We start from the raw sequence: 15,768 nt of genomic DNA, 5'->3' as shown, positions 1-15,768 counted from the left end.
TTTATGCTTTCTCTTTTTCCAATGACTCTTTAACACCCTTTCCCAATAACGGTAATGATTCTAACCAGAGGTCAGATTCCACAGTATCACTCTGTCTTATATCCAAGAAGATGAGCACTTCTCCCAACCCTGGACAAAGTCTTGAGTTTTGAACAGATGGCTTCTTTGAACACCTCAGCACACCCCAGTGTAATATAATACACTTGAACAGACATTATGCTTTGCCAAAGACTGGGAATCTATTCTCATTGATCCAGTGGAAGGAGAGAGAATCTGAAACCATTTCACTTACCTTCTGTTCTTGTATTTGGGCCTTGACAACTTTGAATTCAGCAGATGGTGGTTTCTGATTAGCCACAAGATCTTCTGTATCAATGAGCCAGCTAAGCAGAGATTCAAGGGCATCCTGAAATCTCCCACAGTGGAGGAGGGCTTCCTGCAATTGCGCAGCACGCTGGGCAACCTGAGAAAACAGTACAGGATCTCACCTGTTCATGTTATTTCTGTGAAATAGTCAAAATCTGTGGAAAATCTGTCAATATCACTAATAAATACTCCTGGTTTTCTAACTGTTATATAACAGCACTATGTCACAATTCAGTATGAATCTCTCAGGGCTGGAGACATCCAATGAAAAGAACTGACTGACTCACAGCAAATCACCCTGCTCTAGTAATTCCTTACAAATTACTCCTGCTTTATATAGCTACAGTATTATGAAATATACTGACAGGATGTTTGCATTTCAGATGGTCTTTATTTTCTTTATAGAAAGAATGAGCCAGGATATCAAAGTAGCAGCTCTTTAAGGCCCAATAATGCCATCAGTGAGAAATAGAAATAGGAAAGGAAAAGGCAAATATGTAAACCACAGGTGTTCCTGGTTCTGCTGCATCACTCCTTCAGGACAAGAGCAGAAAAAGATGAGCACCATTTTTACTCCTCACCCTTTCCATTTTCCAACAGCAGCTACGGCTGAAGGAAGATTTTTCGAAAAGTATAGAAAAACATCTACAGCCAGTTTTTCAAAGCACTGGTGCTTTATGATGCCTCAAGCAATACAATCCTTAAAGTGCTCTAAAGGAAACATTCCACCAGTCACACAAAGCTGGGCTGTATCATTGCACTGTGCAGGTACGACAGTCTATGTGAGCAAATATAACAAAGTGAAAAAACATGCAAACAATGACTGAAAGTGCAACTGGATCTCCAGGGACCCCTTCCAACCCCAACAATTTCATGATTCTGTGAGTCTTTCCTGAATAAAAATCCAGGACAGACTTCAAGAAAGTTTGGCAAAACTTTATAAATGACAGCGACACCTCTGGCTATTAGTAATATAAATCTTACCCTTAGAATTATAAACCAAGTGTATGTTTAAAGCAAATACAATTCATACTTAATTTCCTGTATTTGGAAAGACATAAGCAAGCAAATAATCAAAAGGCAGAACACAAGAAAAGCAGGATAGTATACAAGAAAATAACCTTCTTATTAAGAGTCTTCCATCGCGTGTTGACATCTTCAAGGTCGTGTTCAAGGTTTTCTGTGTTGGTACTTTTAGCAGCACTCTGAATAAGGCCCTGACCCAACCAATTTACTTCTTGTTGTTTTACTTGTAAGGGTTCAATTTCTTCTTTCTGGAATACCTGCAGTTGAAACCCGACATGAAACATGGTAACTTCTGTTATAAAATGCATCTGGTGTTTATATGACAGTATACAACAAAAACATGGCTTAAAACTGGTGTCTAGAAGAAAGGAAGCCATTCCTTGTCAGGACCTTCCTAAAAAAGCATTAATAAATCTAAACAGAATAGACTCAATCTAAACAGAGTAAATTCAATACATCATACAAGGGGAAATGGCATACATTTCCATGAGTAGTTTTAGATAGGAAGGAAAGGGACAGGGAAAAAAAAAAAAGAGGCGGTGAAGTTTTGGGGGGTGAACAAAGAAAACTTCTGATAGAGGAAAAAAAAAAAAAAAAGACTGGAAAAACTCACCTGTTTAATTATCCATCTATAAAATCTAACAAAAAATGACACAGACCAAGAGAAGACAAATGGGCATTTTTTCCAAATTAGGATCAAAGACAAAGTTTTAAGTCAAAGAAATAGTGAAGGAAGAGATATTTTTATAATGGTAGCAAGTGAGGAGGAGGCACTACAGATGCTGTTGAAACAGTATCCCGGCAGACGCCCAGGAAGACTGACACTCAGGAAAATGCGCTTTCATTCAAAGGATACTCTTGCAAATTGCCAAGGCTTTGACCGTGCCCAACAGCAGTTTGAGCAGTTTTGTGTTTGCTTTATTTTAGTCTTGCAGGTATTTAGGCTTTTTTCAGAGCCAGATTATTACCATTAGCAACAGCAATGTAAATCTCCATTTGTATTCAGCAGCATTGAGCTGCATTGACACAAGTGTCAATGAGATCAGAAAATGGCCTGAAGCCCCTGAATTAATTACACAGGCCAGTGAAAAATAACCAATGAATAAACAATGCTAAAGAATGCTCAACTTTTGACCCTAAATCCTTCAATTTCTATAGCAGCATTCAGTAACAGTTTTGGTGTACACTTAGTGCATTCAAAGCAACCTTTCTCAATATCCTGAAAAGCAGAGATCACTCTGAATGTATCAGCAACTCTCCTCTTTTGCACCAAACACACTGTGGCAAGTGATTGCTTTTAAAGCTGCAGACCTCAGGTGGCTAAGCACACTTCCACCAGCTTGACAAGTTAATCTAGAGGCTACAGCAAATACACTAAACAGGAGGGGTAAAATAAATTAAGCATCCCTAAGAGATTTGTTCCTACACACAAAAAAACCCCTAAAATCTCTAAGACTGTAGTTACATGAAAACTGAGAGCATGCAATGAGTTGGCTGCTCCTAGAAGAAGGAAAATGCTTGTGTGTTTCTTGACTGTAGGGTACAGAGGAGGCAGAATAATATTTCAACACAGAATCAATAACAAATTCTTCTTTTATGTGCCATAAAGTCTCATCTTTTGAGAACAATGTCCTACCACAGAGGGGACTGATCTCCATAATCTGCCCTTTAAAAATGCACACATTCTTTGTGGAGACAAGCTTAAAATAAATTACAATTATTGCTGAGGCCAAAGTTTACCAGAACAACTTAGCAACAAAGCTTGAAGTATCTCAGATTTCAACCAGAGTGGGAAGAAAAAAATTACAGACCCGACAAACACCCTTTCCTTATTACAAAGCCTCCCTTACTCTCTTACCTCATCCACCACTCACAAAGCACTGCAAGATCCTGTGCTTGTAAAATACTACCGTAAGGTCAGATCTGCTTTCTGGCACGCAAATGCAAAAGGCAGCTTTCAGAAGAGGCGGTGAGCCTTTAATCTGCCTGCTTTGGAAACCACAACCATCTGATACTGCTGCTTATACCTTGATGAGTAAGGCTGCTCAGGCTGAACACATGGGCCGGAGCTGCCCTTGAATGGCATTGCCTGCGACCGCACGGCGCAGACACCGAGCAGCAGCACAGAGCATGGAGGAGGCATTCCACGTCGGGAGTAACAGGCACCAGCTGGGCAATAACAACCCTGCTCTAAACAGCTGGAGTCATAATCACCCCCTTAGACTTGTCCCCAGTTCATTTCCCATACCGACTATTTCACCTATTTTGGACACCCCCATGTGTGCTATGCAAATGACACTGATCACTATATCTGCCTAATTAACAATTTTTTTTAAAGTTACATTTTTGCAATAATGGCAAAACTTAAAGAGTTTTAAACAAACATCTTTATGGTTATATTACAACTATTTCACAAATCTATGGATTTTTTTTTTTCTTTCTAATTACCTTGTTGGACAAGAGGCCATTGCAGACTGTATCCAAGGTGTCTTGGATGTCAGTAGTCCAGATACTGCCTTTATTTCTCTCTGGGAAAACTCTAGGGCAGTTTACAGTACTATCTAATTCAAACTGTTGAACAGAAAATGCCATTTCATTTGAGCCTGTACATGCTACACTGCATTCCTCTGTATCAGACAAAATTTCATATTTTGCAAAATCCAAGTCACTAGTATTTACAGCAGCATTAGTGTAATAAACATCTACATGAGGAGATACATCATCCACATAATCCTCCTCTACTGTTGTGACTCGTATTTTAGTTTCTTCATGAACTTCATATGCATTTTCCACTTCATTTTTGTCAGGGATAATACTTCTTCCATCACCTTGAAGAGGATCTTCATGTGACAGAATTTTCTCTTTGAAACCTTGTAAGTGAGAGTATTTCCCCTCCATGTCTTCCTGATCACTCTCAGCATTGTTTTCTTTTACTTTTCCAGAGGGTAAAATGTCATGCAAAGCCAGCCTGCAGTTTTCTTTGACAGGGACACTCATGCTTGCAAGCAGTGGGGTTTGTTGCTCTCTACAAATTGTTGGGATATATGGTCTGAACTGACCTACTACATGGATATCTTCCGCAGAAGACAGACTTTGTATTTGAGTTTGCTCCCCTGCTAACAGTGTATCTTGTTTATCTTCCCTTTCTGTTGGAGGGCTGCATAAACCAGAATCATCCTCCTCCGAGGTAAGAGAATTCGTACCCCATTTGCATTTGCCTAGTCTAGCTGCCTCTGAGAGATCAGCAGTTTCATTAAAGGAGCTTTCACTTCTATTAGTGTAATCTGGAAAGCTGGGTGGAACAAGCATTCTCCACGATCGTCTGTGCTCCTTCTTTTCGGTGTGAGACTTGGCTTTGGGCAACCCAGCTGTCCGAATTATATCGCTGTTCAGTTTAAGAGCATCAAAGATCATTTTTTCATCTAACCTGTTAGCTTCACGGCTTCGAAGCTCAAAAACACTGGAAGAAGTAAGAGCACCATTGGAGCACAAAGTACTGATGTCCAGTGTTCTGTGACTGTAGGGTAAGGTCCGGTCTGTGAAATGCCTCGAAGAGAGGCTGCCCTTGGAGCCTGAATCAATCTGTTCATTCAGCCGCACAGTGTCATAGATAGACCTCTGGGGAACGTAGCAGTCTTCAATATTTAGATCTTCATCTTCCTCCCCTTTGCCAACACAGGGAGGATTCTGACGTAGGCAGTCTGGCCTGCTAAGTGGCTTCCCCATGCTGGAAGTATTCACACAAGTATACCTCCGTTTTCACAGATTCAGGGCAAACATTAAAAAACCACTAGCAATCCGAAGAAACAGTAAACTTGCCCTTAGCGTAAGATGCATAGATACAAAAATATACATCGTAAGATATGAAGTGGCTGAGGTCATTCATAATCAGTGCATCCATTTAAATTTGACTTTACCTGGATATGAGGTTTTCCACCCCCTAAAATATAAAGTGCTTCAGTAAGAAAGTAACAGAAATGTCCCAATGTCACAGAACAACAAATTATAGCAGAAACCAGCAGTAGCCAAATATGTCAAACATTCAGTGGAAGACTTCATTTAATTTTCCAGGTCAGAATCTGTATCCGAAATCTCCCAAATAAGCCTTCAAATGAACAAGTGTTACAGAAGGCAGTACATTATCTTCTGTACATGACTGCTTAACTGTAATCCATTTAGCTGGCTTCCAGGGTCCCATCTCCTTTATAAATAAAACATGGTGTGGCAGCTTAAAAAGATAGACTCCACAGTGGCTTGTATGGTCCTGACCAAGGCACAGAGAAAATCCTGGGAGGTGGGGGGAAATAAGTTAAATCCAGAACAGTAAGAATAATAAAACAGCCCTTTACTTTTTTGGCAGTAGCTATAAATAACCTTGATCTGAAAGGCAGCTTATCCTCCTCTTGCAACAGGCTCGTTCGCGGTGCCTCCACAAGTCCCACAGGAAAACATCACTTTCCAGCAGCCAAGCCAAGGCGTCCTTTGAGCGGACCGTCGGAAGACGAATGTTTCAGCCCGACTCTCCCGATGCCATCCTGGAGAGCTCTTTAAGGCAGCTGCAGAGCCGAGCAAGCGTGGCGCGCTCCCCGAAGGCACGGCAGGTTTACATTCGGCAGGTCCCGACTACGAGCTGCAGCTAGCGGGCTGCCCTCGCCTCCTCCTCATTTCTGAGGCGCAGCTGCCCGGGAGCCGAGGGAGGGAAATCCCCTCCGTGCAGCGCCGGCGCGTCCCGCCCAGCGCCCCGGCTCGCCCCGCTGCGGCCGCAGGAACGCCCCGCTCCTCCTCAGCAAACATCTGCTGCCGGCCCGCCCGCGCCCCGAGCGCCGCTCCGGGGGCTCCCCCCGGGGGCTCCCCTCCCTCGCTGCCTCCCCGCCGCCTCCTTATCTCCTCAGCCGCCCGCGCCTCGCTCCTCGCCCGGTGCCGCGCAGGGGGTGCGAGGGCAGGCGGCGGGGAGGCTTCGCACCCGCCCGGCGGTGACATCACTCCCGCCCCGGCCCCGCAGCGCTCCGGCCGCCGGCCCGCCCGGACAAACGCTGGGAAGGAAGCGGCGCTTTAACCGCGCCCGAGCGCCATCGTCCCGTCTCATAAAGCACTCATTTCAATGGAGGCTTCCTTTCCAAAGTTACGCCGAAACTTTACCTCTGTGTTGCCTAAAGAAACCCCCCCAAGTCGCCTAGTTGTTTAGATTAGGTGTTGGAATAGTCACACATTGCTCCACCTGACATGCAAAGTGGGATGCTCGGTCCAGTTTTGACTGTTTTCAGCCTGGTCACTGGCCCTGACCAAGAGCTTAGGGTGGCGTTGGCTGACAGGGCAGCCACTCCTGAAGCATCCAGCTCCCACTGAAAGAAACATCAAAATATTGGGAAAAAATTAACTATATCTGATTTTTTTTTTTCCTCCAATGGATTTATTGGAGCCCAAAACCAGCCTATCAGGACAAAGATTCCTAGTTTGGAAATTGGCATCTTTTAAGTAATGTCAACACTAGCTCATAATCTACACTTGTAGCTCATAACCACGGAGGGGAAGGCTCGGGAGACTCACAGGTAACTTGCCGACAGCACGGGAGGAGCTGCCGTGACCAAGCAGCTCCACTCCAGTAGAAGCCAAACCCCCAATGACCTGAGCTGCCGGTGTGACGCAGCCATCAGTTATAGGGACAATTCAGATCTCACTTTAAGGACAGCAAAAGGCACTTAGTGCTGAAACTTAAACACAGTGCACTCACTACAACCAGCTTGAGCTTTCTGCATTAAGCAGCAAGCAGGATACGCTGTATGCAAGAAATACAAACACACCACGCTTCATGTTTATTGATTTACTTAATAAACAGTCAGCTACATATCAAAACACTAAGGTCATGCAAAACAAATTCTCACTTCCTCCTCTCTGGTGAGCAGCCATATAACATTTGGATTTATGCCAAACAGATAATCACCTCTGGATTCTCGAGCAGAAAATATACTATAATGGTAAAGATGTGAAAAGAATTTTAGGTACTTTTAATGAACAGTTCTATCATTCATGGTTATTTTCATCCAAAACAACCAAAACCAGATAGATCCCTGCTGGATTCAGAAAGTGCTGCATGATTTTATAAGGGGAGCATATAGCTGAAACTGGTCTGTATTTGTTCAACAGCAAAAATATTTTATCAGTTAAAAATAGCTTACCATTTTTCACTATTTCAGCTGAAGACTTTTGTATTACAGATAAGTCACTTTCAAAATGCAACTCTTAAAAAAATTAATACTTGCTTATATTACTTTTGCTTTTCAATACAGACCTTAACTGTAGTAAAGTCCCACTGAAGATTTTAGTATCTTATTCTAGGGTTTGTAATCAGAGCAGGGATATGCAACACTTAGCTCAAGGAGAAACTTAAAGAGAAACTTCTGATTATGCTTTCAACATTATTTGCCTTCAAAGCAAAAATCAGAGGACTGACACCTCTACATAATTAACAAGACATGTAGATGTGGCATTTAGGGACACGGTTAACAGTGGACTTGGCAATGCTGAATTAACACTGGACTCGATGTTCTTAAAGGTCTTTTCCAACCTAAACAATTCTGTGGTTCTATAACATAAGCCAATTAAAATCTTAGTTCAAGCTCATTGGCAGGACTACTCAGGCTACCTAAAAATTCCCATGAAGTCCAATTAGAAGGCAACCTCTAATGACTATATTTACTTTTAATCCAAAAATAAAAGCAAAATTCAAATGAACCACATGCTCATGAAAGCTGTAACAGTGACATGTTGGTTTTACTAAGAATGACACCACAAAGAATTGTGAAAAAGTTTCAAAAAGTAAAATAATTCAACTTTGGGTTCTTTTACTGTTTCAGGGAGAAACTAGCTGCAAATGCTTCTCCAATTGCAAACAGTCTAGCGCTGTGCAGCTACTCAAACTCAGAGTGTTTGGTTCAGTCCAATTGTGCAATTCTTATTTGCTTTGCTTTTGAAGAATGGTGGCAGATTCTGTGTACCTTAACAAACCTAATTTACTGAAATTTCCTTTCAGGACTAATCCACACATTGCATACAGACTTCTGGGTAAAAAGTGTTTTACAAAGCCAAGTTAATTAGTTATTTTTTGTGTATGTTTTATATTAATTGAGATAAATTCTTCATTTGATTATACTCTTCCTGAAGTGAAGTAAAAGTCATGGTTCTACTTTGAAATTAACTGCTCTGAAGATTTTCATTTACAGAAAGTAAGTTTTATAACTGCATTGTAAATAAATATAGTTTAACACTGACAGCAACTACTTACAATTGAACATTGACGGCAACTACTTTCAATTTAACACTCTATACCAACTGGAATAAGTACATTACAAAGAAGAAATATAAATAAAACAAGTATGCATATGCATTTTAAATACATATATATAAAATACAACTCAAAGCCAGTTTATTTAAAAAACAAAAAATGTGTTTTAATGTCATGCCAAGAAGCTGCACGCAGCTCTAACTCTTTGTACATAAAAATTGGTTAAACCACAAAAACCACCTCTGGCCCATTACATGAGATCCTTCCCTGAAGAGAGTGAAGATTTCATGTTAATTGATCTATACCAAAGAACATCTCTTTTGCTTTACTCTTGAGGAATTGAAGTTGACTGTAGCTGACCACAGAAGCTAAAGACATAAGGAGCCAGACAGTGGTTTTGTGGCCACAGCCACATTTTCAGGTTGTGTTTGCGTACGTGCACAAACATGTGAGCAAACACAAACACACCACGAGTGGAGCAGGATCTGTGGGATCCAGTCTCCCTGCAGTTTGCTGCCTCAGGTAGAACTGCTCTCTGGAAGGGCAAAGAGTATTAACAGATAGATTACTTACTGTAATTTTGATATGCCCCAGTAGCACTGACACCAAGCATTAGGAGAGTTGACTCCTATCCTCTTGCAATCAGTGTCCCTTCACTAACCACACCCTCACTTAGTAAAGTTTCCCATTCCAGTCTCTCTATTTCCTTTCTTCAAAGGCTCCTCACTCTGCTGTTTTATTTCTGCACTTACTTTTCACTTATTTAAACACTTCACTTTTTCATCATTCTTCACCTCCTGTTTAATGGCACTGTGTTTTTAATCATAAGCAAAAGCATGGCCTAAAATAGTTGCTTCAAGCAAAACACATTTCTAAGCTTATAAATATCTAATATAAATACAATCCCAGAGTAGACTTCTGGATATAAACATGCTGCTATCAGTGTTCTCCTTTATGTCTCTCCAGGTTTTTTTTGTCTTCTTAGCACATAAGCTCTTGTGTTTCAGGCCATGTTGTCCCCCCACTGGTCTGCACAGGTCTCTCACTCTCAAACTGCTCAACTGCTGTGTTGTCCAATGCCCTGAGGAACTACAACACTGGGACAACACACAGGAAACTGGATTTTTCTACCATCCACTCATCAGGTTGTAACACTCCAGAAACATTTTTGTTTATAATAAAATACATATTTGTACATATACAATTCACTGTATAAAATGCCTATTTAAAAAAGACCCTAAGCTGCACTAATGTTTGAAAATGTAAGAAATGTGGTGAAATCAGAGATCCCAAACTGGCTACAGCTGAAGTCCTGGACAGCAAATGTAAGCAAGAGCATTCACAGCAGAAGCTGTTGCTATTTTCTAATATCCAAAGTGTTTTATTAAGCATATACAAAGAAAAGCCATTTGTTTCTCTTCTAATTTGAGATAGACTTGTTAGGATAGACTGGCATACAATTTTAATCCTCCCAGTCTAATCCTCCCAGTCTAATCTCCTCATAATGTAACTATTTGTTCAAGATTTTTGTCTCTATTTATGCATTCTCAAAGATCATCAAAACTCACAGTAACTTCCATTTGAAATTCCCACATGAAAGTTTTCTGGTTTAGTTTCCCTTCCAATATGGCTTAAACAAGCAAAATGCACCCTCTGTTGGGCCAGCCATGTAATGACTCTTGTCCAAGGTCATCAAAATTTTAACAGCATAGATATTCAAATCCTGCAATGAAGGTTTGGCTTTATCATTAAGTGTCAACTAATATACAAGTCTCATAAACATTTGAATCAATATTCTATTGGAACAAAACCAAAGCAGTGCAGAATATTCAGTGCTACTATATAGCCATTAGGAGATTTATGATTTTTCAAACACTGCTTGCATCTATAAATCTTCCAGGTGAGCACTGGAAATTCATTTCTTGTAACCTAACCCAAGCAAGTATCTGTACTTATTTCAGCATCAAAGCTCAATTAATACTCACTATCACTGCAATGCATGTCTTTGAGCTGGACACGGTATATTAAAAAAGCTGCACACAGAATATGCTAGCTGGCATATTAAAAAAGCTACACACAGAAGCTCTGGAGTTCATTTTGGATAAGGATGATGCAGAAAAATCCCAATATCATAGAGGGATTATTTTGTCTGTTTTATTTTTATTAGCATGTTTCTAGGTAAGGGTGGAATTCAGTGAGGTAAAACTGGCCAGAACAGAAAATGGCAAAAAGTAACATTTTAAACCTAAATACACTAAAACCTATACCCAGGTGACAAAACCCTAAACTACTCAGATGTGCAAAGTGAATGTGGGCTGGTAGGTGAACACTGGAGTCTAAAATTCACACAACTGTGAAGATGAAAGTTGTGTAAAACATGGACATCGAATAGAGATAATATGCAGTTTCTCAAAAACAGAAAGGCAGATGGATTACAGAAGGTAACAAGATAGTGATGAGAGGTGAAGAGGGAATTGAGGTGCAGGAACCAGGAGCTGAGATGCAAAATTCCCAATGTCTGCCAAACTGAAGCAAAGGAAAGCTCTGGAGCATAAGATCCCCATTTAAAACAGATAAAATGCATACAGGCAGGACAGACTGCTGTGAAACAAGACTCCTCTAAGGTCTGCACTTAACCAGTCCCTTTTACTATGATGTTTAATAAAATGGTATTGTGGTAAAATACTTTTTAATAGTAAGAAAGCAATCTTCCTACCTTGAATGTATTCAGCTGCTGATTAATAGCCTCTGTTTCCATTCCAACTGGACCTTGTGACTCTTCATGTTCTTCAGCTCTCCCAAGAAGAGTGGAAAATTCTTTTAGCTTACTGTAAAACTCCTCAACACGGCAAATAGTACCCTCCACTTGATCTTCCCTGGCTTTTGCTCTGTCTAGTAGCTTGTTGCACTGTTTATTTAGAGCTTCCAAGTCTCTCTTTATACCAACGAGATCAGGAGAAGCTTCAGCTTCTGTGGCAAGCATAATTTTACAGTTTTTATTAGCATTTTCATTATTCAGTATAAGATCCTCCAATTTTCTCATGAAATGTTTTATGTCTTCTCTCTGTGATTGCAGTACCTTGAGATCTCTCCCCACTGGAGCCATGCTATCAAGTTCATCATCAAACTCTGCAAACTGAGAGAACATCTCTCGGATGCTGTTTTGGAAATGGCCAATTCCCTGAAGTTTGGTCTCTAGGAATGAGCACCTATCCTCAACTTGCTGCTTCACTGCAGTATATTCTTGCTCCAAAGATTCAGCTTGGAGTAAGAGGTCAGAAACACCTGCTGAATCAGAAGCTTCTACCACCAGATCTTGGGCAAGCTTTTTTGCCAAATCAACATGCGGCTTTAAAGCTTGTAAGGCTTTCTGCTGGGCCTGCATCATTGTCAGGTGTTTGTTACTGAATGACTGAGGTCCAAGTGAGTCATGAGCTTCCAGATGCTCTCTGGCACTTTTAAGCTGTCTTTCAGTTTCCCTGGATGAGTCCTGAAACTCTTTCAGCCTTTGTGCCATATTTTCCAAGCACTCTCTCTTCTTATGTAACTGTTCTGTAACCACTTTGACATTCTGATTCAGCACCTTAGTTTCTTCTTGAACAATTTCTTTATCTGTTTGACTTGCATTGAGCAAACTTTCAGCAGAATTATTTAATAGTTCCACCATCCCATGGTGTTTATCCAGGTCCTTCTGCCATGCCCTCACCTGAACAATAGAATCTTCTATTTCAACAGGGTCTATGCCAACTTTTAATTCACACAGGTTGCTTTGGCACTTCTCTATCCATGGCTGCAGATTTTCTACATGCTGCTTATATTTGAGGGCTTTCTCCAGACAATCTGTTAATTTATCTTCCCTTTCTTTTACCTGTTTATTTATTTCATCCCAGTTATTCTTGAGTGTGGCAATTTGGGACTGTAACTCTGTTTTGTCATCTCCTTGAGTCTTCTGTAAGATACTTTCTCCTTCTGCAACAATTCTTTCATATGAACTAATCTGATCGGTCATTGTCTTCTTAAAATCTTTCTGCTCTTCAATTAGTGATTGCAGGGCATCAAGTTTGGCTGACACAGGACGAGCCTGGTTCAGCTCTTCTTTCTTTTTGCTCAGCCAGGCCTGAAAGTCCTTAGACATTTGCTGGAACTGATGAGAAGTGGCGTACGCTGACTGAAGCTGCTGAACATGGTTGTCTACAAAGGAGAAGGCAGCACAGGGGTTCATTAGCAGAACCTGCTAGTATTCAGGGGAAAAAAATAATAACTAATATTGAATCTATTATGCATGATCATTAATTTAAAGAAAACCAGTCCTTTGTATGTAGAATTTGACTGGCAGACAACAAAGTTTCTTGCAAGGGGCAGACTCATTCTTGTAATGCAGATCACTGAAGACATTAGGATATGAATCAAATGAGGTGAGCTTATACAGTCTGTGTCTACACGGATCCCATTTGGGCAGATTTTGGTGGTAAAAAACACACCATCGTGCTTCATGGTACTATGAAGTGTAAGCACAGGGAAAACTAAGTGGTGCAACCTAGTAGTGCCTAACTCATGGCCTACAGGCAATACATGTTTCTAGGGAGATTCTTTGAAACTTGTGACCAGAGGAAATGAAAAACCCAAAACTGAGGCTGCTAGGGAGAACAAAATATGATATAGTTTGCCATGTATTATTTGCTTAGTTCTGTTGTTCACAAGGTAAGGAAAGGCTGCAGACTACCAGCGCTCTTCTGTCACAGGCAGTTTTATACAATTACCACCGTGTTTCACTAAGCTATTAACTGGTGTTTGACTAGAAATTAACATTTTGGCTTATCTCTGCCCCTATGAAGTTGGGTAGCTCATCCTCTGCACCTGAAGGAAGACATGACAAAAGCAGCCTTGCTATTTCACTCCAAGTTCTCACCCAAACTATTCACTAGAGATCTCAAGCATTGTTCTTATCTTTTCAAGACATGAGGACTCTTTTAAATTCTTATGTGCAACTGCTGGGGGGGTTGGACTGGATAGAGAGCTGGCACCAGGCCCAGTTCACTCAACACCTCTATCACAAACTTTTGCGTTACTTTATGCCTTACTTACTGTTTTTCTTCAAATAAATACTAACCTGATTTTTGCCCAATATCCTTAAATGATTTTAAGATGCCTTCTAACTGTCTTGTAAGTTCTGCTTTCAAATACTCTTCCCCAACCAGTGTTGACAGCTCTTCACAAAGAGCTTGTGCTGCATTTATATTCTTCATTTCCTGTTCTATTTCCTCCTTCATTTCTTTAGCAATTTCCAGCTGTTGTTTCACAGCATCAGGTTGTGTACTCACAGCCAGGCTGCTGCTGAGTTTACTATCCAAGGCACTTAGCTTATCAGACAGACTTCTGAGTAAACTTTGATACTCCGTGCTTTTCACAATGGCTTGGTCAATTCGGTCACATCTCTTCTTCAGCTGGCTGGTTAGACTGTCCCACTTTTGTGCCACAGCTGCCAGTTGCTCTTTCACAATTTCATGTGAGGGTGGATGTTCACCAGGTCTCTCCAGAATCCCCTGCCCAGCCATAGTTAACTGCTCATATTGTGGTTTTCTGGTGTCAAATTCTTTGAGTAGAATCTAAGGAAAAAAGAGAAATTTAAAATTAATTTACTTCATGAGAAAAAAAAGTGCTTCTGACAAAAAAACATGTTGAATTTGTTGTAGCTAAGCTCTATTATTAAGTGTATCCAAGTTTAAAAAGCCAGTGAAATAAATGTGCCTTCTACATAAACTGTGTTGTTTCCAAGTATTTACATCAAAGAAACAGAAAAAAAAATTAGATGACTTTACACATCATCTAATAGAAATGCAACCAGGAGAAACAAGTAAACAATGAATTCTGTTAATACTACAGTAATTAAGTAACCACACCAAGCAAAATCAGTGTTGTTTAGTTTCAAGTAGTGTCTTCTTTCCTTTCCTTTAACCATGCTCTGCTCTAGATGCAAAATAGTACTTTGTTAATAACAGAAAGGTAGAAGAAACTTAAATCAATAATGTGTGTTGGCACTACTCACCTGAACCTGTTGCTTTTGTGTATTCAGCATATTAGGATCAATTGATAATGGTCCCAGCACACTGACCATTAGCTCCTTTTCTACAAGCCAGTGCTTCAGCTGAGCTTCTGCTGTCTGGAACTGGATCAGGTAATTTGAAGACTCCTCCAGTTTTTGTTGTCTCTCAGATGTAACTTGATTGAGTTCTTTCCATTTGGAATCTAACAATGATAACGTTAACATATTGCATGCATGTTCTAGGGGATGGATCATGAGACAGCAGAGTATATGAAACATAAACAGAGCTCTCTCATAAGGTTTCATGCTGATTAACTCCAGGTGCCTTATTACAGTGACTCTGCAAATAACATCTTTTAAAAGTCAACCCACATACACTTGGATGACAGTCAGCCATGTGTGGAATTTTTAGAGCAATGAATATTCGATATGTAATAAAATTATATTGGAATATTACTGAATGAAATACACCCAAATTTAGGCTTTGGTCTCAAATGATATAGAAGGCAAAGGGTTCTACTCAGTTATAACTTAGGTGCCTGATTTAGATACCCAAATCTTCCTCTGCTTATTCAGTAATAAAGCCCCATAAGTTTTCAAGGGTGATCAGAAGCCCAAAGTTAGGCTTCAGCTCTGAACAGCCCTCTGAAAAAAGCCTAACTCTTTCAAATGTCTGTATCATTCATTTAAAACCACTCATCTAAAACATTTAAACCAGGTACCTAATGATGGGCAATGAGAATACTTCTGCATATAGGTATTTCAAAAGCACTGTGTGAACTTAGGTTCACACCTCACCAGTCTTTTCCACTATGGCAAATAGCTTCCAGAGCAGCCTTTGAGTCTTAGTCTTGCAACTTCCTCCTTCCCCTCAGTGATACTGTCAGTGCTTGCTCAGTCAGCTCTGGTATTTTCCTAACTCTCCTTATCCCTGATTTTCATTCCTGTTTTTACAGTTCCTTTTGCTGCTTCCCAGTCCTCTATTCTGTATTATTCCCCTTACCTGCTACTTAAACGTTTCAAAGTTTCATTTACAAGCAGGAAAGACTGG

The 15,768-nt window shown here is 40.4% G+C and overlaps 1 protein-coding gene across 10 annotated transcripts in view; it reads right to left on the bottom strand.

Moving 5' to 3' along the window:
• Window positions 1-15,768, bottom strand: part of DST (dystonin) — a gene marked incomplete at its 5' end in the record, with an annotated part of 251,197 nt that overhangs the window by 62,749 nt on the left and 172,680 nt on the right. For all 10 annotated transcript variants that reach the window (XM_083857745.1, XM_083857739.1, XM_083857746.1 and 7 more), the window contains 5 exons: window positions 293-463; window positions 1,488-1,649; window positions 11,391-12,865; window positions 13,785-14,280; window positions 14,721-14,920. In XM_083857745.1, coding sequence (XP_083713871.1) covers window positions 293-463; window positions 1,488-1,649; window positions 11,391-12,865; window positions 13,785-14,280; window positions 14,721-14,920 — 2,504 coding nt within the window. The remainder of the gene's footprint in view (window positions 1-292; window positions 464-1,487; window positions 1,650-11,390; window positions 12,866-13,784; window positions 14,281-14,720; window positions 14,921-15,768) is intronic.

Source organism: Zosterops lateralis, assembly GCF_965231275.1.
Source record: "Zosterops lateralis genome assembly, chromosome: 3".
Lineage (NCBI taxonomy): Eukaryota > Metazoa > Chordata > Aves > Passeriformes > Zosteropidae > Zosterops > Zosterops lateralis.
Note: the sequence above shows the minus strand (reverse complement) of the source record. Positions and strands in the feature narration are given on the sequence as shown.